Source organism: Oncorhynchus tshawytscha, linkage group LG06, assembly GCF_018296145.1.
Source record: "Oncorhynchus tshawytscha isolate Ot180627B linkage group LG06, Otsh_v2.0, whole genome shotgun sequence".
Lineage (NCBI taxonomy): Eukaryota > Metazoa > Chordata > Actinopteri > Salmoniformes > Salmonidae > Oncorhynchus > Oncorhynchus tshawytscha.
The window spans coordinates 21,057,654-21,081,587 of NC_056434.1; the positions used below are offsets into that span (position 1 = coordinate 21,057,654).

At 45.5% G+C, this 23,934-nt stretch overlaps 1 protein-coding gene across 1 annotated transcript in view; it reads right to left on the minus strand.

The window, feature by feature from the left end:
* LOC112244726 (midnolin-like) overlaps nt 1-22,005 on the minus strand; it is a 30,665-nt gene extending 8,660 nt beyond the window's left edge. The window contains 8 exon segments of the mRNA XM_042323068.1: nt 3,176-3,505; nt 3,718-3,847; nt 5,048-5,298; nt 5,301-5,559; nt 17,248-17,310; nt 17,535-17,622; nt 19,047-19,275; nt 21,705-22,005. Of these exon segments, the coding sequence (XP_042179002.1) occupies nt 3,176-3,505; nt 3,718-3,847; nt 5,048-5,298; nt 5,301-5,559; nt 17,248-17,310; nt 17,535-17,622; nt 19,047-19,275; nt 21,705-21,780 (1,426 nt within the window). The 5' untranslated portion in view covers nt 21,781-22,005.
* Nucleotides 22,006-23,934: the final 1,929 nt, after the last annotated feature.

Here is a 23,934-nt window from a genome sequence, read left to right on the forward strand (position 1 = left end):
TGGTTAGCTGGCACTGTTATAGGTCGAGGCTGATAGGTCAGGGATGGGGTTAGACGGCTCGGTTACTGTTGCTCATCAACGTGTGTGTGTTTCACTGGCCGGGTAGATGCTTACATGCTCACTGACAGCCTGGCGATGCTGGTCAATGAATTATGCATAGTGCCCTGGTGCCCTAGCTTGGTGGGTCAACCACGCAGAAGCACGACAGACAGAGTGAGCAGGGTGAGGGATCAGGGCACCTGGTCAGGTCGACACTGATACCCACACACACGTCAGAAACAAGGAGAGGAGACAAACATAGTCCAGAGTTGAAGAGAGGACTGAGACAGAGGTTAAATAATAGGGGAGAACCTGGCAAAGAGCTTCCACAGTAGAACAGAGCTAGCGGTTCAGAATTAGCCATGTTGACAATGTTAACGCGAGGCAGTGGCAGACTACAGAGTGTTAACATTTCAACATAGATTTGTCTTCCAGTAGAACGCACCGACTGCAAAGGCCATTCGCTCTGGGCTTGATTAAACAAGCTGGGAGAGGAATTTAGCCATTCCCACCCAATCCCTCTATCGCTATCTCTCTCTCTCTCTCTCTCTTGCTCTCTCTCTCTCTCTCTTGCTCTCTCTCTCTCTCTCTTGCTCTCTCTCTTGCTCTCTCTCTCTCTTGCTCTCTCTCTCTTTCTCTCTCTCTCTTTCTCTCTCTCTCTTTCTCTCTGCACACACAGCTCCACCCTGCCTCCCTCAGCCAAAGCTAACCTGACCTGACAGATAGTGAGGAGATGGGAGGGAGGGAGGAAGAAACAGGAGGGGGAGGAGAGGAGAGTTACCCCCTGCCTTCCTTTTTTTCACAACTCATTTTGTTCCCTTTTTCCCCTATCTGTTGAACCAAGCAGCTGCAGAGGGGTGGGTCTTAAAACCAGGTCTAATCCTGAGGCATGGAGGGCTACCTCACTCCATATTTTCCTCCCTATTTCTCTTTCCTTCTCTCCTTCTCTCTCCCTTCTTCTCTGCCCTACAATGGCTAAGCCTGGTTCCCTGCATGGAGCCTGGGTCACAGCAGACAGACAAAGGACTGGGCCGGGCAGCAGGCTAGGGGTCCCACTGAGCACAGGAATTCAGCTAACAATTAGCCTAACATCCCCTTCTAAAGTCCTCCCCTCAGAACCTAGCCACAGGCCCTGCTTCTGGCCCTGGGCCTAACAAAGACCTGCATGCAGCAGTCACCACCACCAAAATCTGCCATGCTGCCACCCCACAACCAAAACCAGACTTTTCTAGCTAGACTAGCTTTTCCAGCTATCCCCGGATCGACCGAAGCTCTTTATTCAAAGCCCTCTTCTATCTTCTGCACATTAACTTGCAGTGGAAAGGGTAAAGGCTCTCTGGAGATAGCAGAGCTATGTGACATTTTCAAGAGGCTGTCTCAACCTGAGGTAACGTAACACAGACATTAAACGTCTGAGAAGGTACTAAGCAGTAAGCATAGGTTATTCCTGTAGTCCAATGGAAGCAGGCTTCTACGAAGAGTTAAGCTGTGAAGTCTTTCACCAGGTGTTGGCTGATAAGACCGTCGTCTCAGGGTTTTATCGGAGCACTTAGTCATCTGCCTTCGAAAATGTTCCTCACCAAGAATTCCGAAGTCACGAAGCTAAACAGACAGAACAGACAGACAGCTTCTGTCCATACAGAACAGCCCCAGCTCATTAATTGATAAGCAAGTGGATTCAGCCGGTCGCCAGTCTGACTCCAAAGGCATTTATTTAGCCCTTTGTTTTTTTCAGTGAAAGTACAAATGAATCTGTGGGCAGTTAGCAGAGGCCGGATATAAACAATCTTATGAAAGGAGGTTTAATGTGTGTTGTTTTTTCTTCCTCCCACTGCCCTACAAACACAATGTGCATTCTTTTAGCACTCAATTTTTTTTGCATAAATCTATCTATTTAAAGTCCGAGTGAACACAAGCCGCCATTGATGGTGTCCTGGGCTGGACGAGACCAGAGAGAGATGTATTTTACAGATGAGGCTAGTTTTGGACAGCGACTGAGGAAGCAGTGGGACGGCCAATTCACGGGAGAGACGGGGGGAGAGTGGGACAAAGAAAGAGAGAAAAAGCATGGGATGACGGCTGAGTGGAGGAGTGGGAGAGGGGTAGTGGTGAGGGAAGAGGTCTTCCTGGGTTAAGAACATAAGCATGTATTATTCAACTGTGCAGAACTGTTTTAAAGGGCTCACTGGGTACTGCAGAGTTCCCTGGATGTTCGGTGAACTTTCGGTCCGTGCTTCGATTAAGTGATCCATTCTATCGCAATGCCAAGTTACAATACAAGTGCTGATGTCAGTCCTTGTCTACCATGGAATTCATGTTTTTCTTTCAAACAAAGAGACCACATAAAACTTTAATCAGAGTCATTCAGAGATCCTCCTCCACTATCCATCTCTATTCAACATGCAACAAGAGCAGACTCATGGAAGAACAGTTCAATTTCCTCTGGTACAGTTTAAACAAGCAGAGCGTGGACAATGCGCTTCAGCACTAAGACTAACTGACACATGCCTGTGAATGTTATCAGTAGATCTGGATCTGTCCTAGCCTCTGTGTGGAGGGCAGTAATCCCCAGTCCGGCCCTCTGAGGGGTAAACCTATCCCCTCTGCACAGAGACAAAGACAAGTCTTCTGCTGCGGCTGGGTCTGCCTGACAACTGAGCCTGATGGAACAGCCCTACAGGAGCATCTCCTTCCCCCCGTACTCCTCTCCTCCCTCTTCCAACCCCCGCAACAACCTCTCTGCCAACCTCTGTATTCCCTTTCTTTCTCTTTCCTTTTGAGCAAGGTTCTGAAAAGTCATTCTGAGAGTTGAAAGAAAAAGCTTGTTTATGATAATTGTGTTGATCAGAACTGGCATCTGATCCAAGTGTCTTATCGAGTCCAGCAAAACATGTGGGTATAATAAGTTGAACAGCATTTGAACAGAAACAACGGCAGAAACAAAGCCGTTGATGAATCCTCTTATGGGCTCTACAACAGACCAGCGGCTCATCTAAATTCCTTAACAAGCTCTTGACTAGAGTCCTTTCAATCACTCTCATCCACAACAACAACATCTGTTGCTCTGCTGCAACGGGGCTCAAAGACAGTGAAGGGCCTTTTGTGTGTGTGTGTGTGTGATGTTATCAATGCTCACCAGGGGGCTTGCACATGCGGATCTGGCTCTGGCACTGCACCAGCGGGTGGAGGGGGGATGAGATGGGGTTTCTGGCGGGCACCGAGGTAGCTTTGGCAGAGATGCCGGCGATGCCAGCGGTGGTGGCTGGGGGCGAAGGAGGGGGTGAGGGCGGCGTGGAGGCGGGGGAGGGCGAACCACACTGCGTCTGGTAGCGGAGCTGGGTGAGGGAGGGAGGCACGCCCTGGTAGTGGCGCGTGGCACTCAGGAGGTCGTTGAGGATCTGCAGGATGGTGCCGATGTCTCGCCTGGGCCGCCCAGTGCTGTCCTGACAGTTAGGATGCAAAGTGCCTGAGGGAGGGTAGGAGACAGAGACAGAGAGAAAAAAGAGAGAGAGAGATGGAGAGAGTGTTACAAACCACTACAACTCCCCTCAGCTCCAATCTCACCACAGATAACACCCCCACCCAGTAGAACACAGCAGTAATCTGAGCCGCTGACAGAGTGCTATGCCATAGACTTAGAGTTAAAGCCTTAGTGTAATGGTATTGGCCCTCACTCACCTGAAAAAGTCCCTGAGAAGACCCCAGGAGCGTGGTTGACGAAGCTTTCGATGATGGCACCTGGTTTACGGGAGGAGGAGGAGTGCACTGAAGCACTAGTGCCGTTGCTGGGGCTCTTAGCACAGTTAGCCTGTAGAGGAGAGGAAAGGAGACATTAGTCTAACGTTAGAGACAAACCTTCAACAAACCAACACTCTCCCTGCAGTGAGTGATAAGAAATATACGGCCACTCGACAGCAGTTTTTAGTAGTTGCATTATGACCATGAGATGCATGTATGTAATACATGGTCATGTAAGACACATAGAACATGCTACTGAAATAGAACAGTTTATCAAAAGCCATGAAGTGGCAGTGACTTGAAGCTGGTGTTGTAACATATATGTTATAATTAAGCAATAATGCCCGAGGAGGTGCGGTATATATATTTGTATATATATTTTTTCTTTTCGGGGGGGGGGGGCAATATACCAGGGCTAAGGGCCGTTCTTATGCACGACACAACGTCACAAACCCCTGAGGTGCCTTATTGCTATTATAAACTGGTTACCAACGTAATTAAAGCAGTGCAAATAAACATTTTGTCATACCCGTGGTATATGGTCTGATATACCATGCCTTTCAGCCAATCAGAATTCAGGCCTCAAACCACCCAGTTTATAACAGCCGTGTTGTAACAGCGAGTGATGTTGTAGTAGTAACCCTAATGTAAACCATGTCGTTCCTTGTATAGGGACACATAAGACTCAGAAGAAACTGAGTCCAGGGAGCTCCTTTTACTGTCCCTTACAACAGACCTATCCGTTACCTGCCCTGCTCGGCTTTGTGAACTGAAAGTGAAAACCTACAGGAGGAAGAGGGGGAGCGAAAAGGGGGAGGTAGGGGGACATTTCAGAGTGGAGAAGTTTCTTTTTTCATTGTTCTATGTGGCCTCTAAACTACACCAACCCATATCTGGTTTTGTTTCTGAAAACTCATAGAGTTGACTTCAGGCGAAGAGAGAGAGAAGACAATAACAACCAAGTTGGTGGAAATCAACTGTCATTAAAAGAGTGACAGATAGCTCCTAGCTCCAGGCTGCAGTGAGAGAGGCCTGCTGACCAGCAAGACGGCTAATGATCAACAAGACAACAACCTACACAGACTAACTCATTAACTCCTCTCCCTCTTTCTTCCCCCTCTTTCTTTCATCCTTTCATCTCTCCTGGTCTCTGGCGAGGTAATAATGGTGTGTGCTGTGTCCTGGCCCGCCTTTGTGTAAGTATGGTATGCACTGAGTAATACAGTGTTATAAAGCAGTAGGTAGGTTGATTGATTGGTGGAGGTCTTACCTCAGGACAGGGGGCTGCAGTGGGGGTGCTCTGGGGTTCGGAAGCGGGGCTGGGTCGACCCGGGGAAGGATGGTGGGAGCGACTAAACAGACTGCCGGGCAGCTGGGAGGGACGAGGAGCAGGGGTGCTGCAGTGACTTGAGGGGGCGGAAGAGGAAGACTGGTACATGGGAGGAGAGGGCTGTTGTGAGGGGGCAGGGGGAAGGCCGCTGTGCTGGTAGAGGGGAAGGGCACTGGGTGGGCCTGGGACTGGTTAGGATGGGGGCGAGAGTGGAGGTGAGAGTGGTGGTGGGGGGTGGGGGCGCGGGGGTGATGCCCGCTGCTGAACCCTCCAGAAGCGCCTGTGGACTGTCCCATGGTGCCCTCTGTACCCCCGCGGGCAATGAGCTGCCTGTGCTGTAAGTGCTGCCCTCCAGACTGCTGGGCAGCCAACTGCAGCTGGACAAACATCATGTGATCACCTACTCGCAGCGCCAGGGTCAGAGGAGAGCGGCCGGACAGGAAGTCACTGACCTGGAGACAGGAAGAGGAGAGAGTTAAGTTACCTAGTTCATGGACTATAGACTACAAAAACTCAGTATATATTGAATGCTTATGCAACATACATTAAATGCATACTAACTACATGTTTAATATACCAGAAATAGGTAGGTCTATACACATCAAGAGAAGGTCTGTTAGCTCTACATCATTGTTTTCCAGGCTTGGGGCTTTGTTAATGAGTTTAACAAAAGCACATGTATGGATGTGAAAGCAGAAAGACAGAAGAGTGCATTGAGCTGCATTGAATTGCCCCAGCAGAGAGGCTGGTATGCCACACTATCCCATCCTGTAATCAATCACTGCCCTGGACACTGAAACACTGGGTTATTAACATTTGCTGGGGGGGGTGAAAGGAGCTATTGGAACACACACACACATCTAAACACACACAATCAAGCACGCACACTGGTGCACACATATATACCATGCCCACCCACTCCTGTTTCAAATGCCCCTATAGTCCAGAGTCTGAACTTCGTTCCCAGGCATACAAAGGCCACCCTTCTGTTTGGCCCCCGGCCTGAAAAATCAGAACTTCGATACAGGATGCAGCGTAGACCCACTCGCCCCGCAGCCTCACACACTCATAATACCCGATTGTTTGATGGTCTGCGGCAGGTCTTGAAGGGCTGCCCATTTTAGGAGTACGAGAATGGGCCCCAGAACCAAGAATGGAGGCCCTGACCCACTCACTCCAGGCCACACCACAGAGAGCGTTGTCACGACTTGGCCATAGGAAACATTAGCGCCACACTGCTCCTACAATCTCCCTGTTGTCTCACCCTTCCAGGGACCTTGTTACTGCTCTGGTGAAGGGAGAGCATTGACGGGTCAGAGAGTTCATCTCCCCCAGGACACTGAGGTAATGACGTCTCAGGCTCTCCCCAAATAGGAACAGGAGTACAAGAGGCTCTCAGCACTAACACAATGTGACGCTTATTTTCTGTAAGACTTCAACTTCGAGAGGGCGGGAGGAGAGAGAGAGAGAGAGAGAGAGAGAGAGAGAGAAAGACAGAGAGTGGGGAGAGAGCGAGAGAGAGACAGAGAGTGGGGAGAGAGCGAGAGAGAGACAGAGAGTGTGGAGAGAGCGAGAGAGACAGAGAGGGAGGAGAGAAAGAGAGAGAAAGAGAGAGGGGGGAGAGAGCGAGAGAGAGGAGAGAGAGAAAGACGAGAAAGAGAGAGAAAGATGACAAAGTTGAGAAAAAGAAAGCGAGAGAGAGAAAGAGAGAGAGAGAGAGAGAGAGAGAGAGAGAGCACATAGAACAGAGAGAGAGCTCCCTCCAGACCCATATGCCTTTGGAGGGTGCTTGTGTGTGTTGACCTGTTGTTAACCCTCTGAATCACCAGGCTCTGCCCTCCATCATTTTCCTCTTTCTTCAGCTTATTTATTTTTCTATCGACCGCCGGCTTTCTGCAGCCACGGTGACCTTTGCACATTGGTATTGACACACTTCGGAGGAGAGGAGCAAAGGAGGGGGAGGGAGGACGTCACCCAACACAACACCTCTGTCTCCCCAGCATCTCACAATGAGCCAACACATAGGAATATAAATGTATGATTGTTCACTAGTCCTAATCACATGTCATGTTAATATAGTGGGTGTTTCTCAATATGCATACTACTGTGCTCCACACTCTCATGCTCCGAGTGCATTCTCCGAGGACATTCTCTTCAAGTACATTCTTGTGAGGAGTGTGGAGAACGCATAAAACATTACATTTGAGAAGCACTTGCACTCACCCTGACGTATTACCTTACACTGCATCTCCCCATTCACTGAACCTTCTTCCAGCCAGGACAATTGCAAAAATAGCGACAAATCAAGATATACACAAAGCAAATATTTTACTTAATAACTAGCTATATGTGAATCGTAATAATGTAGCCAACCAGATAGTTTAACAGGCAAAAATGAACTAAAACAAACGTTAAGCAAGGCAGATGCCAATTCTTTGTGGGTAATTAGCTAGCTAACAACTCTTTGTGGCTATCTGGCTAGCTAACAGTAGAAGCCAGCCAGTTAGCCCTAATGACTTACAATGGGCTTGTGATCTATGCACACTACAGTGGGAATTGTAAGCAGGTAAACATGCCAAAATGAACACAGCATGTATTTATTGACGTATCAACATACAGTGGGGCAAAAAAGTATTTAGTCAGCCACCAATGGTGCAAGTTCTCCCACTTAAAAAGATGAGAGATGCCTGTAATTTTCATCATTTTCAACTATGACAGACAAAATGAGAAGAAAAAAATCCAGAAAATCACATTGTGGGATTTTTTAATGAATTTATTTGCAAATTATGGTGGAAAATAAGTATTTGGTCACCTACAAAAAAGCAAGATTTCTGGCTCTCACAGACCTGTAACTTCTTTAAGAGGCTCCTCTGTCCTCCACTTGTTACCTGTATTAATGGCACCTGTTTGAACTTGTTATCAGTATAAAAGACACCTGTCCACAACTTCAAACAGCCACACTCCAAACTCCACGATGGCCAAGACCAAAGAGCTGTCAAAGGACACCAGAAACAAATTTGTAGACCTGCACCAGGCTGGGAAGACTGAATCTGCAATAGGTAAGCAGCTTGGTTTGAAGAAATCAACTGTGGGAGCAATTATTAGGAAATGGAAGACATACAAGACCACTGATAATCTCCCTCGATCTGGGGCTCCACGCAAGATCTCACCCCGTGGGGTCAAAATTATCACAAGAACGGTGAGCAAAAATCCCAGAACCACACGGGGGGACCTAGTGAATGACCTGGAGAGAGCTGGGACCAAAGTAACAAAGCCTACCATCAGTAACACACTACGCCGCCAGGGACTCAAATCCTGCAGTGCCAGACGTGTCCCCCTGCTTAAGCCAGTACATGTCCAGGCCCGTCTGAAGTTTGCTAGAGAGCATTTGGATTATCCAGAAGAAGATTGGGAGAATGTCATATGGTCAGATGAAACCAAAATACAACTTTTTGGTAAAAACTCAACTCGTCGTGTTTGGAGGACAAAGAATGCTGAGTTGCATCCAAAGAACACCATACCTACTGTGAAGCATGGGGGTGGAAACATCATGCTTTGGGGCTGTTTTTCTGCAAAGGGACCAGGACGACTGATCCGTGTAAAGGAAAGAATGAATGAGGCCATGTATCGTGAGATTCTGAGTGAAAACCTCCTTCCATCAGCAAGGGCATTGAAGATCAAACGTGGCTGGGTCTTTCAGCATGACAATGATCCCAAACACACCACCCGGGCAATGAAGGAGTGGCTTCGTAAGAAGCATTTCAAGGTCATGGAGTGGCCTAGCCAGTCTCCAGATCTCAACCCCATAGAAAATCTTTGGAGGGAGTTGAAAGTCCGTGTTGCCCAGCAACAGCCCCAAAACATCACTGCTCTAGAGGAGATCTGCATGGAGGAATGTTCCAAAATACCAGCAACAGTGTGTGAAAACCTTGTGAAGACTTACGTTTGACCTCTGTCATTGCCAACAAAGGGTATATAACAAAGTATTGAGATAAGTATTTGGTCAATAACAAAAGTTTATTTTCCACCATAATTTGCAAATAAATTCTTTTAAAAAATCCTACAATGTGATTTTCTGGATTTTTTTTCTCATTTTGTCTGTCATAGTTGAAGTGTACCTATGATGAAAATTACAGGCCTCTCATCTTTTTACGTGGGAGAACTTGCACAATTGGTGGCTGACTAAATACTTTTTTGCCCCACTGTAAATGATGTAGTCAGGCAACATATGAGACATGAATAGGCAAAATTTGATTCTGAAGTTGGAGTGTATTTTCTCTCCCTTCAGCTAAAATAATGGCCACCACTGATAGCAAGAAATGTTGCATTAATGCATGCTTCAAAATATGTACAAACGGAGTACGCATTTGAGAAGTGCCCTTCATGCTCCATTTCGCATACTTTCATTTGGACTCATACTCCCACCCTCTCCGGCTCCAATTTGCGTGCTCAGAGCATGGTAGTACGCATTTTGAAAAACACCCAGGGACTGACTATGATGGTGATGATGACTAATGAAACATAATGGTGCTGTTCTTAGTAAGGGCGGGAATGGGAAAGCAGAGGACAAGCACGAGGTGAGATGGCTCTAGTAAACTCCTCACAAAAAAGGTCACCTGTGAGTCAACCAAGGGGGACAGGGAGAAAAGAGAGAGGGAGGCAGGCGAGGAGAGGGGGATGGAACAGAAGGAGGAGGTAGTTGATTGTATCCCTGACTGACAGCTGTCAGGAGAATGAGTAGGCAGTTTGCAAAACCCCAACACACACACACACAGACACACACCCCTTGAGGGAGTCACAGCGCTGTGTTTGATCTGGGTGGAGAAGAGAGAGGGGGATGACACATCAGCGTGGCTTTGCTGAGAGAGAATGAGCGAGACAGAGAGGAAGAGCAAGGCATTCCATCTCCCTTTAAAGACTAGTGTGGATTATTCAACAAACACCAAGCTGTGATTCATGATGCGTTTATACTGAGCTCCCAACCCCACATGGCAAACCTCAACTTAGTCTGTCATATATGCAAGCTCCGCCTCTTGTTTTCTTTCTTTATACATTTTACATCCCTCACTTCCTTGGTACATTTGTCACTCATGGCCCTGGCATCTCAGTCGTTGACTCATAAAGCCAAGTCTGATTCTGAAGTTTTCACCCAAACCCCACGAACGAGTGTCTCACACACACACACACACACACACACACACCGCCCACCACAATGTTCCCATTAGGTAATAACTGAAAAGGCCACGAGCCCACATAAATAAAAGCATCAAGCGACTTAAGCAATGGCTCCATAACTCTCAGCCTGCCCTTTAAACCGCTCACTCTCAGGTCTTTGTGGTCCATGCCTTATTTTCCCACCAGAAATAAATGAGTAACCCAAATAAGACCCTGGGCTCGGAATTCCAGCCTGGGTCTGATCAGTCATTCCGCAACCGCATCTCAGATTGAAAGGGGAAGACAGGACGGGAAACGGAACAGGTTGCAGCTCTGAGCCCCGGGGTTGAGCCGGGGGTGGAGCCAGGGGCTGTGGACTGGAACACCTGAAATAGATCAGTCTTCGGAGAGATGGGAGGTAACACTAACAGTTAACAGCCAGTGGGTACATGTTGCAGGAGAGGCTGTTCAAACCATCATGTAAAAACATCCATGTCTCAGATAGCGTATCACTACCAAGAAAACCTGTCCGTACACGCCTTTCTGCTCTCCTGAGACAAGTCAGTATTACATTGATGTCAGGAACAAAAACATATAGGACTTCTAGAACAAAGCAGACAAAGAGCCTCTCTCAGAGTCTTTGAGCCTTTAACCTCCTTGGTGTCTTTACAAATTCCTAAGTCCTAGGAAGACAGTCGCTCCTGTCAGTCAGGACAGCTCCAGTAGAAGAGAATGACAGTGAGCTAGGGCCCCAGTTTTGTTATGTTTAGACAGAAAGGAATGGCCTCCTCATTGTTCCTATTGTCTTGACGCAGCGAGAATGGTATGCAGAGCGAAGAGCGAGGACAAACCAGTTGTCCATTTGTCTGACAAAAAGTGTACTCTGATCGGTACATTTCATAGACAGTGCTGTGATAAGTCAATGATAGCCTATCAGCTAATTGGGTGTTTGAGAAAGAACAATAGCACTATATGAACAACACCCAGTTCTCTGTTCAGTTCAACCTGATCTCCCACCATCTTGCTCTATCTGCCATTTTGTTTTGTTGTTGGGAGAGTAGCGACTGGGTGGCATTTTGTGTAGCTGTAGCAGCAGGCTTTGGTTGCTACGCGGAGAAGGGAGAATATGATAAGCAGAGACCGGGGAGGAGGGATGGATGGGGGGATGAGGGAGAAAGAGAGGATGTAGAAGGGGGGTGGGGGTGTCAGAGAGGTGATGATGAAATATTCAGAGAGTGTACTTCTGGATGCTTTTCTCTTTTCTTCCTCCACCTCTGGGGCTGACCGGTTTAGTTATTGGGGTCCCTGTGGTTCAAGGAACTCATTTGCAGGCGTTTGTCCTTTGCACACTAAGTGTACTGAGAGACAGGCAGAGAGAAGTGTGTGTGTGTGTGGGGGGGGGGAGTTGGGAACAGGACTGAGCTGACATTCATGAACAACTGAGCAGAGTTTGCGTCAGAGACCAGAGAGGACAGGGATCTGTGGGAGGGTTCAAGCGAAGGAATCACCCTTCTCCTTCAGCTGCATTACGGCTGAGAAGCTCCTGGTCAACCTATCAAACAGCAATGTGAAGGAGGGAAGGGGAGAGATGAAATTCAGAAACCAGTTTATTAACTCACCTATCGACCAAGATGTGTTGATCAAACTGGGAAACAATTGATATGCTGTTTGTGCAGATTAGCGCTGGGTTAAGAAGCAATAACATGATTCTCAAAAGATAAGAAAAGAAATCTATGGCACCTGCACCATGCCCCATATCCTAAAAGCAGGCCCCATCTTCAAAAGACCCCATCATTGGAGAGATAGCCGTCTGTAATAGTGCCTGATAGGAAACAGAAAGCAAAGAGGGCAAATGAGAAACAGAAAGACAGCTGGCCATCAGTGAATTTGATGAGCTGGGTGAAAAAAAAGAGACAGAATGGTATAATGATCAGGTTCCTGGATCCAGCCCTCCACCCCCACTCCATCCCTCCAGCCCTCTACATTATCTCTGTTTCCAGTCAACCACAATGGCTTTGAAGGTTCTAAGGCAACAGACGCAAAGCAATCCACTTAAAAACTGAGTCTATTCGCTCGCCTTGCTGTATCACAGCACCTGCTGCTATTGCGAATGCGTCCGTCTCTCATACACACTCTCTCCATTCTCTGGGCGGTCAAAGATGGTGCAACACCAATGCACAAGGCCTATGATTCCAACTGATGAATACATTCCGACCTAGTCTCTGTGATAAGAGGGGGAGACAGAGAGAGAACGAGGGCCAGGCTTAACCACATGCTGGCTCTACAACAGGACAGAGAAATGAAAGGAGTGCAGATGAATAAAACAACATTTGGAGTAGATTGAAACCCCATTCGTTATTTTTCCACAGCGCTGAGATGTGGTAGCCGATAGGGTTTGTGTGTATTCTTTGCACACAGGGAGATGGGCTATCTGGGCTATCTGTTTTATCTAACAAGATATTCATGGCCTCGACCGCCTGACAGACACTAGCCCAATCAGTCACGATCACCAAGCTGCAGGAGCACTTGAAGCACAAAGGTGGCCAGCCGATGAAAAACAATGATCGTCACAACATAATACACACACAACAGTATATTTTCACTGGACACACGCTCAAGAGCTCTTTCGCTCTTACTGTCTCCCACATACAGGAACACACACACACGCACACAAAAAATGCACACACACAATAGGACAAAGAAAATATCTGCAAATCCATCTCCCCCATTTCTCAAACACACGTTGATACCCCTCCTCTATGTGCCTGTCTGAATCACAAAGAGATTACACAGGTGCAGAAACACTCCACCAGCTTATTAATGCGTTGTCAGGCTAGGATTTATAGGGAACAGAAACAAATAGTCCCTCTTTTCACTATTGTCTTTCAATCAGTCAATATACAATTAGATTTATACATTCAGCTCTGAATTAATAGCCTTCATTTACGAGGAGAAATTACAATTTAAAGGGCAAGACTACTGCCTAAATATAAAAAAAAGTTGATTTGAAGTAGGGAGACAACAGGCTGGTTTTATAGATGGGCTGATGCTCTCATATTGACATGGTGACTCAATCATTTTTCAATTCCATCCACTCCCGAATCCTCAATACAATTAAAGAACAATGATTTCCAGTGGTGTCTGACTGGCTGATTAACTACCATCTTGATAAGGTGAGTATTGGGCAGGGGTCTGGAAAAATAAACATATTGACCAATTGCATTGAGCAGTATCGTACACACACAGGCCCAAACAGACACATACACATGTGCACGCACACACGCACGAGCACATCGCACACATTTTATGATGTACTTCTAATATCTTATCTAGAAAAGAACAGTAAAATATGACTATAACATGAATGGACCATATAGTTAATAGAGCTGTGACAAGACAAGGGCTTATCAGACAGAGCAACCTGCGATAGCAAGGCTCCACCACCAACACACAGAACACTCCTCTACCTCCTGGTGACCTTTCCCCTCCTCCTCCTTATCACCCACACTCCTTCTGCCCATCGTCCTTATCTTTGAGTTCCTCATGTCATTCCAAACATCCTCCCTCTGTGGTTCAGAACAACCTGTACACAACACGCCGCAACACCTTAAAACGAATGGCGTGACTCAGCAAGGCCATCTATACCTCCCTCCAGCCCTGCATTCCCCCTGTCTGGCCCGGCCCGCCATGCTCCCTGGGGGAGTGCAGTGACTGGAAATGACAAGAGGGATGACCCAGAGGTGACTCATATATTGTTAGATCCCACTATTTGCATCTGTCTGTTTTCAGACACAATAACAATTCTGGGTCTTATTCAGAGACCAGCGTTGGCTGGTGGAGGAGGGTGTTGGGAGGAGGAGGTGAGAAAACGTAGAACAGAAATTTAAGAATGTACTCCTCAGGGACCTGGCCAAGACACCGCCTCCCCAAAGACAATATATGTACTTCCTCCAGGACAACATCGCAATCTTCTCCTCCCTCCTATCCTTCCAGCTGGGCTACACATTGATTTTGAAATGGCCTCGTAGCACTGTTTCACTCAATTGGCTCCAGCCTATGTGGAAAACAGTCATCGGGGAGACCTAAACCTAAAGCTTGACTCTCGGCCATTGTTTTGTATTGGAGGGTCGGTTAGCTAGGCAGCTTTTGTGGATTTGACTGGGGTTTATGCTTTAAAAGTGGAACAAAAGGGTGAGGTGGGGGAAGGGCCGTGTGTGGGGGATGGTTAGGTTATGGGGCTTGGTTTCATACAAGCATCAATGAGCAAACACTCACTATAACATACAAAGGACTGGACAATCCTTATTTTCCAAACTAAAACAACATCAAGCAATAGCAGCTAATGAAGCTGACTATAACCAGCCATGGTAAACATTACTCTTCATCGACATACCATATTTCTCATACACAGACATTACATCACTATACTCTGTCTGAGTCCAAGCTCGAAGGGGCATTTTCTCATTCCTCCATCAACAGAAGAAAGCCTCTTAAATACAGTTTGCTCCACAGAGACGCAATCCCAGGCTCAGCTCAACCTAAGCCTATCTCGGGCAGACAGAGGGTGAAAAACCAGCCCAGTCTTGATGGACTTTCAGGAGGTGGTGGCTTAATGGAGCTTAGAAGTCAGGAGAAAATTTGCCTGGGAAGTCAAGCAGAGGAATTAAGGGAGCCAAAATACAGCAGGACATACAGTCGACTGCAGGCAGCAGGCAGGCACTGGGCAGAGAACAAGACTTGCAAACCACAGCACATTCAAATGATAGGGCCATTGATGAGTTCCGATAATTGGCCTCCCTTTCCATAAAACACTTTCTTTCCTGCTCCACGAAGTCTGAAATAGATCTCCCCCGGGAAGCCACCTGACTGGGCAGCGAGCTGAGTACTCCTCCAGAAGCAGACTAGAACCATTATAAGCTGGGTTTCTATGAACACACTGGACTTCCTGGCACATTACCTGATCTCCAACCCTGACCAGACCACACATATTTGGGGGGAGGGAGGAGGGTGAGGGAGGGAGAAGCTTAAGCTACCAATTTTCCCGAATGTTACCAGCCAGCCACTAGCCTGGCTATTTTGGAATGCGGGGGGTATCTGTTAATCTATCAGACACTACTAAGAGCTCAGTGCATTGATTGATTTTTGATAGCCCCCAAGTTGGAGGAAGCGAATGGGAAAGCTTGTGTTCCTATTTTTTAATCTTACCCGGTATCTGTAATCTCTCCCCAATCTATATCGTCCCATTCCGCCTCATGAATTATAAAGCAGGAATCAATTCTCCCTGATAGAAACACATCAAATCAGGTTTATACTGGCATTCTTATTTTACTGGGCTTTCATTATTGTCTGTGCATATGAGCCCATTGAATGACTTACCAGGCAATAGTTCCACCAGCTCACATTCTTACAGTAAAGTCTTGGAGACAAGAGGCGCTCTTGATGAAGGAGGAAGTCATACCAAAGTGACTCAAAATGACTATAGGTCTTAACTGCTGTATATGCCCTTTCCTGTTGCCTGCCTGCCTGCCTCCCCCCCCCTCCCTCCCTTGAATACAGAGCTGAGGCAAGTCAGGGTAGAGACTGTTTGAGGTTGTCACTGTTGAATTATGGGAAAGCCTTGACTAGTGGAAACAGCAGTCAGTGTGGGCCGCACAGTGAGGGCGTACCGCATGATGAGAAAGGCGTGCTTCCAGCACACCCAACTCCCACCCACCCACGCACACACACACAAACACACTCACTCATCTGTCGTCACCACTGTGCTGTGTGCAGGCAGGCTAGGGGCTGAGCTCACACACACACTAACGCCAGGATTTCCAGTGAAAAATATCAGCGGGAGAGAAGCCACACTGAGGTTTTGACTTGCTGCTATGTGTTTTACCCGTATGTGTTTCCTGTCCTCAAACTTCATTATCTTGACGTTAGTTGGAAATAAAACTTGCTACTTCAAAAACACATTCACACAACCCCCAAATATAGGTGTGCTACTGGTCCATTTTATGTCAAGGTCTTATCTAACATTAGAAACATATTTTTACTGCAACTATGTGCATCACAGACTTAACAACACACCTGGAGTCAGTCAGCTGCTGAGACAGTACGTCATCGCTGTTGTCAGTGCCATCGACTCTCTCACCCGCTCTGAGGTTGAGGAGGTGAGATCAGACCTGATCCCTTTACTTTCACTATTTATCATATCAGGGACTCACACCACTGACTCATATTCTTACTGTATTTCAACAGGTCCACAAAGGTACATCAAGTTCACGGGCACTATGTACTCATGCATGCATTCTATGCTTCCAGGAACTATAGGACACTATTGATTGAAACGCCCATCTGTCAATTTAATCTCCGTTTATGAGTTGAGTCTATCTGTGTTGGCTTCGTGGAGGCAGCTCTATGTGGTGAGGGGAGAGCCAGCCAGGGCTCTGCACGGATGGGGGTTTGACTGAACTCTCAATCAGGCCCATGTTGGGTGGGGTTTGCCTGGGCACACACACACACACACACACACACACACACACACACACACACACACACACACACACACACACACACACACACACACACACACACACACACACACACACACACACACACACACACACACACACACACACACACAGCATAGAAGTTGCCAGGAGACTAGAGAGTGTTGGTTTTAATATCCACAGTGGCCAGCTTGCTTGTTTAAGAGGCTAACATTAAACATGGAAAGAGCCTTGTGTTCATCAGCAACCTCACTCTTATCTTAGCTCTTCTCTAAACTATTTTTGACTGCTCCAGCTTGACATGCAAACAGATCTCATTCACTTTAAAACATAATTCTCCATGTTTTTCCAGGGGCAACCTGTTTAAGTTTCACATTAAACCAGGAGTATTTCAAATCAATGATGTAATCATTGTATGATCTCTAAAGCAGGTATACTAAATGATCTATTCATGAAAGCCACTTAAATCAAATGACTTGAAAGAGTTCTTACCTGAGTTTCTGTTAAACTCTCCAAAGCTTGCATCACTGACTGTTCTGGTCTTGATGCTTGAGACTTCAAAGAAAGGACAAGGAGAAAAACATGATTTACTTGTAAGCCTAGTAGACAAAGGAGAAAGGCTTGTGCATTCAAAGATATGAAGGAGATGAGATCAACACATACTTAATTACCTACATTAACCTGTCTGATATTAATAACACTTTTATTATCTTCAGGCCAAAAAACCCACCTGGGTTTATAGCACAACACACACTGTTGAGGTGTCTGATTATCCTTACCATTAAGCCTGCTTCAACTGTAGGTACAAGTGTTAACTTGCTCCCATCAGATATCCCTAGGTCCTGGAGTTTTCCTGAACTCAGACGCCTGAGGGGGAGAAAAAAACACCATGTTAGTTTATAGACAAACTGACATTTTAACTGACTAACTCCTGCATTTAGGAACACTTCAGCCTATCTACTGGATCGCCATTTCATGTGTCATTCAGGACCTCATCAAGTCAACAAAAAAAAGAAGTGGAAAAAAGTTCATGTCATTTTCAGGTTGATGAATGATAATGTAATCACATAGACCACTAGCATTGTCACTTTAATGTCACTCTTCTTAACCGTGACAGTAGGCTAGTGGAAGAGTTGCTTTGTGAAAAGCCTATCCTACTGTATTGTACAGTGTGAACTAAATGTCACCTCTAGCTGAACAAAGGGAGTCAGCAGCCCTAAATTCAGCTATATGGAGAGATGATTAAAAAGGTACTCCGTTTAGGGGATGATTTGATTTGGAGGCGAGTATTCTAGGGGGATGTGGGATGGTTGTTATTTAAAAGAAAAACAATGCGACAGGGCGATTTGCATCAAGTGACAAAGACATCCCTTATCATACCACAGCTCTTACATTGTCATTTAACGCACGAAAATCCGACTCAATTGAAAACCGACTAAAACAGTTTGTTGGCTTTAAATAAAAAATGTGCAACACAACGATTGTAAAGCGTTGTTAAACTATCGTCATATACTCAAAAGCTCCCCTTATCAAAATTGCAATGATGTTCTCTCCATTCATTTGGGATTGTCTCCAGGGGGTTTCCTCGTAATAAAACGTGAGCAGAAAACAGTGAATATGCGTTCGCTGGTATGCAAGGTGATTGTAGAAAGTTGTGTATAACAATATATCACAAAAAGGGAGAAATTAAAGGGATGCCTTGCGTTCGTCTTCACCTAACCTTCACATAACACTAACCATGGAATACAGTGGCGCACCCCACTTGCGTATAGATAGCATCAATTAGATTCTAAACCCAAAGCCTCAGCATAATTGTGTATTTATTTAAGATAAAATATAATGGTCAGACATTAGCTATATAAATTAAGTAAACATGCACCATTGCTCGTATGCATTTCATTCAACAAATGCATAAATCTTAGCTGTTAATCATTTCTAAAATATATTTAATCAGTAATGGTATTTATAATGAACGCTGAAGGAATCGATGCAAGTATGCCCCACAAGTTCCTCATCAATAGACTACGGCTCCAACCCGTGACTGACCAGTTTGCGTTTCCATGCCTCATTCCAATACTGGTAGCACTGGCCAATATCGTCTTCCCTTGAATATAGTGCTGATACCCAACCTATGTAATTCTTGATCTCCACAATGTTCTACCGTTTAAATAAATGCTAAATATTCCTGTAGACATCAGGGACTTTAACATAGCACATACTATATAATGTATGCATATGTTATACCGTATGACAGTGGGATATACTGACGTTTATAGATGTAGTCTACTCACGTTTCTTTATGTAGAAGGGCGAGTCTTTCTTTTGGTACTTTGAGTCTCTGAGAAAGTCTTCTCTTCAGTCCTTCCACAGTCTCCTCCAGGGGAAGAGCGAGCTCGAAGCGTGTGCCGGTTGTGGAATGGATGTACAAATTCATGGAGGGTTCACTCGGGACGGCCTCGCAAGACGGAGCCCCGCGGCTGGTGCAGCTCCGGGCGCTAGGATGTTGGTCCATTCGATAGCCTGTTGTCAGGGGGGAGACAATGCGAGTTGAACGGGGTTGGAGAGAAAGAGCCGACCCTTTACGCAGTGTCCCTTGTTTTCAGAGAGAGAAACTGCTTGCATTCAAAAGAGAGAAAGAGGCTCTCTCGCTCTCCTGGTGCCTTTCTTTCTCTGTATGCCGAGAGGTTGAATAAACCCGAGTCCTCGCTCTTCTGATTCGACCATGAGAATATTCCCAGAACTAGTTTTATAGAGAAAGTCTTTATTGCGCTTTTCTTGTGTATGCAACTTGCTCAAGAGAGGTTCCAACGACTACTCCAAATGTTCCAGGTTTTTAAACGCTTCAGATGTGAATGAATGCCAAGCAGTAATACAAGTATTTGTTTCACAGGGAATATGCCACGGACCATCAACTACGCAAATAACTTTTGCCTTTCTGAGAAAAAATGCGCAACACAGGCTATAGCTTTCTGTCCTTATTATTGTTTTAAATGCATGGGACTGAAAGCTGCCTTGAAGCCAAATACAAGACCTACAGAATGCAAAATCCTCGTAAGATTAATATTGTATAGCTATCCACTGGGCACCCATGACCACAGCAGCTCGAATGAAAATCGACTATGAACATTGTCTCAAAGTAGCTCACTTCCACAACGATAAAAAAAAAAAATACACTCACAGTCCGCAGACATTCTACCCAATCACAATAGAAGTCATCGAAGACGCTGTTGATCTAAGCCAATTGCAAAAGTAGATTTACACCCACGTGGTGAACAGATGCCTCCCATTTTCTCTCCCACACCATTTTGTCACAAATAACCAATCGGCTTGAAGGGGGCCAGGCCTTGGCGCGTCAAGCAATAGGATCGTTCCAGCACTCAGGCAACTTTAGCCATTCTAATATATTAGTCACAGAAGATAACTCTATATGTGGTGGAATTTCAAATCCAATACCGAAGACTGCATTAATGAAAACATCCTACCTCATATTCTTACATAGATAATGTATGTGGGTAGGCCTTTACATTTAGGACTATGTTTTATTCTAGGTTATGCAGGCTACAATGGCAACAATACACGTAGGTTGCACAATGCACTTAAATTGCCACATTGTCCATTTCCTATAACTATGTCACGAAATGTACTATACAATGTTGCGCAACTTCAGGTTGCACACGTTGGGTATCATCGTCATTACTAATAGTACAGTGCTGACGTCATCTCCTTCCTTCGACTGGCTGCATCCAAAACCATTAAAGTAATCGCGCACGGTAAGCAAATTACGCATTAGATGGGGTATTCCCTTCATGAAGTGCGGTTCTCTTTGAGATGTTCTCGGGATAGAATGTACACTGGAGATATACAGGGTTCGGTTCCTACGTCATGCAATTCCTACAATCAGCGTTATAAGAAAAAAAGTGGCAATTATTGGCTACTCAGTTCGACACTATCCCCATGTTTATCCACTGACTTTTCTGAATGCACATACTATTTCTTCTGCAACATAAACTCACATACCCTACTTGGGCAACTGTTATACCTGTCAACCCCTAAATATCAAAGACATCAGTTTACTTAAAATAACTGTAAAAAAATAACTGTCTCCAACCCCAGTTTTAAGCCGATCCTGAAAAAGCTCAATTTGACCGACTCACGGGGTACATAGCTTTAAGAGAAAAGTTTAAAACGGGTCACTTTGACTATTGTAAATATCGTAGCCTACATAGTAAAGTGCGAAATATGTATTCCATATAGAGCAAATGTTGACAGTTTATGATCGGAGCTTGGGAAAAACAAGATACTCGCTCGCCATCCAGTGGTCAATGGAGGCACTTGGGGAGCCTTTACTTGTCTATTTGTTGTTGAAGATGTTTCTAACACATTTCGAATGAAACGTAGGCTAGCCTACCGGGAATTTCCCTCTGAGTACAGCTGCAGCTGACTGTAATCTGTAGTCTGGATAAGGATATAATATCACAGACTCTGCACTTGGCATCTATATAGAAGGTAGGCTAGACTGTGTTGTCGGTTTATAATTGCATAACATATGGATGCGTGCTGTCATCAATAAAAAAAAACAGCACATTCACTGTCTGCAGATAACACCAATTCCATTGACAATATCAATTTCATTATTAAGTCAATTGGCTACATGTAGATGCATAGTTTAGAAACTCTTAGAAGCTGGCAGAACTCCATTTGAATGCAATGCATGTAACCAAAACAAACGTTGAGACAATGTATCAATGTCCGCTATCAAATAGGTGCCCCAGGTGGCCTTTTATAAACATAACAAAGATAAGAGTTATATGTCCAAATCTAACCCACTCAATTTTCTAACCTTAATTCACAGGTAGGCTATTAAAACTTTAGAATCATCAATGTACATAGTTATCAAATATTCACTAAGACTAGGTTTGACATGAGTCCAACGTTTGAATGTAACTTACCAATTATTGTGGCGAGAACTTTAAAGCTTTGCGATAAAGCTTGGGTTTTTCCAACACGTTTCCCCAGCTTTGGCATGTAAATCTTCCTAAACTATGAGAAATACTGAAGTAGGCTATATCCAGATAGGTCAGTAGGCTATCCACTGTGACAGTAAATTCGCAGACAAATGTGTGCGTCTCGACTGTAGGAGTAAGGACAGGCTCTGTACTCCTCTTGCTCACTGCTTGAGATCCAGTAGTCCTAAAATGCCTGTATGACGTTTACCCACCAGTGTCTTTCGTATTACAAGTGCAATTCGGGAGGCGAGAGACCTTTTAAACGAGCCCTCTCAGTTATGGGTGGAGAGTAGACTACGGTTCTTGCTATGTCACGTTGCCATTTAAGGTAGCCACGGAATTCTTCCTCACGTGAGAGTTCGTTTCCAAGATCTGCTGCCTAATTCGTTCTCCACACCGTTGGAAAGAATGCGCTTGGGCAAAGCTTTAAATCATGCACGGGATTTGTAGTGTCTGTGATTGCGCATCTATTGTAGTCTAAACAAGGGTAAGGACTTTTATCCCGAAGAACAAAAACATAAATCATATTCAACGGAGTTACGACCTTAACAAGAAGTTAACGAAGTAGCGATTTCAGGGGGGGTGTAAACCTTCCACTGACGACAGAAAAAAAAAAAAAAAAAACATCGCTAGGCAACCAGTGCAGGACAACACAATGCATGGATACAGCCTACCTGGATATAAATAAAGGTTTATTTGGCAAGGGACCAGTTCTGCAGTTGATGACTTCCAGGTTGTTCCTCAAACAATGACAATCCTATGCCAGGAATCATACCTTGACAGTTATTACACATTAATACAAGTGATTCATTGTTCATGTGGTAGGCTTAGTAAATCCAAGTATTGTACATGTCAGTTTGTGTGCAAACTTATCATAAACCCTTACCTGAAGTCCACAAGTAGATGTGATACAGTAAATCGCTATGTAGATAGTAATGTTACATTATAAGTAGTTATATTCATTTGTGTCGTGTCATCATGGTAGCACACTTTACAAAGATGCCAATATAGTTTGAAACAGAATGATTTGATAAACCCAATGCCCCTTATTTCCTTGTTGAGGCAAGTGAGGCTGAAGTGCTTCAATGATGAACCCATACCCACTGCAGAGATGCCTCTAAACGAGTCACAGTCCCAAACATCACAGCATGATGAGTCAGCCTCTCCCAGGACCAGACAGAGGGGAGTGGGGGGTGAGAGAGAAAGAGAGAAGGGATGAGAGAGGGGGGGATGAGAGACAAGCACCACACTGCTGGAGGAGTCTGAGAGATGCACAACATGACCAAAAGTATGTGGACACCAGCTCATTGAACATCTCATTCCAAAATCATGGGCATTAATATGGAGTTGTTCTGCCCTTTGCTGCTATAACCTCCTCCACTCTTCTGGGAAGGCTTTCCACTAGAAGTTGGAACATTACTGCAGGGACTTGCTTCCATTCAGCCACAAGAGCATTAGTGAGGTCGGGCACTGATGTTGGGCGATTAGGCCGGGCTCGCAGTCAGTCTGTGTTCAAATACATCCCAAAGGTGTTCAATGGGGTTGAGGTCAGGGCACTGTGCAGGCCAGTCAAGTTCTCCCCCATCGATATCGCAAGACACTTCTATATGGACCTCGCTTTGTGCAAGGGGGCATTGTAATGCTGAAACAGGAAAGGGCCTTCCCCAAACTGTTGCCACAAAGTTGGAAGCACAGGATAATCTAGAATGTCATTGTATGCTGTAGCGTTAAGATTTACCTTCACTGGAATTAAGGGGCCTAGCCCGAACCATGAAAAACAGCCCCATACCATTAGTCCTCCTCCATCAAACTTTACAGTTGGCACTATGCATTTGGGCAGGTAGCGTTCGCCTATCATCCGCCAAAACCAGATTAGTCCATAGAGCTACCAGATGGTAAAGCTCGATTCATCACTGCAGAGAAAGCGTTGCCACTGCTCTAGAGTCCAATGGCGAGCTTTACATCACTCCAGCCGACACTTGGCATTGGGCATGGTGATCTTAGGCTTGTGTGCGGCTGCTTGGCCATGGAAACCCATTTCATGTAGCTCCCGACGAACAGTTATTGTGCTGACGTTGCTTCCAGAGGCAGTTTGGAACTCGATAGTCAATATTGCAACTGAGGACAGACAATGTTTACGCGCTACACACTTCAGCACAAGGCTGTCCCATTC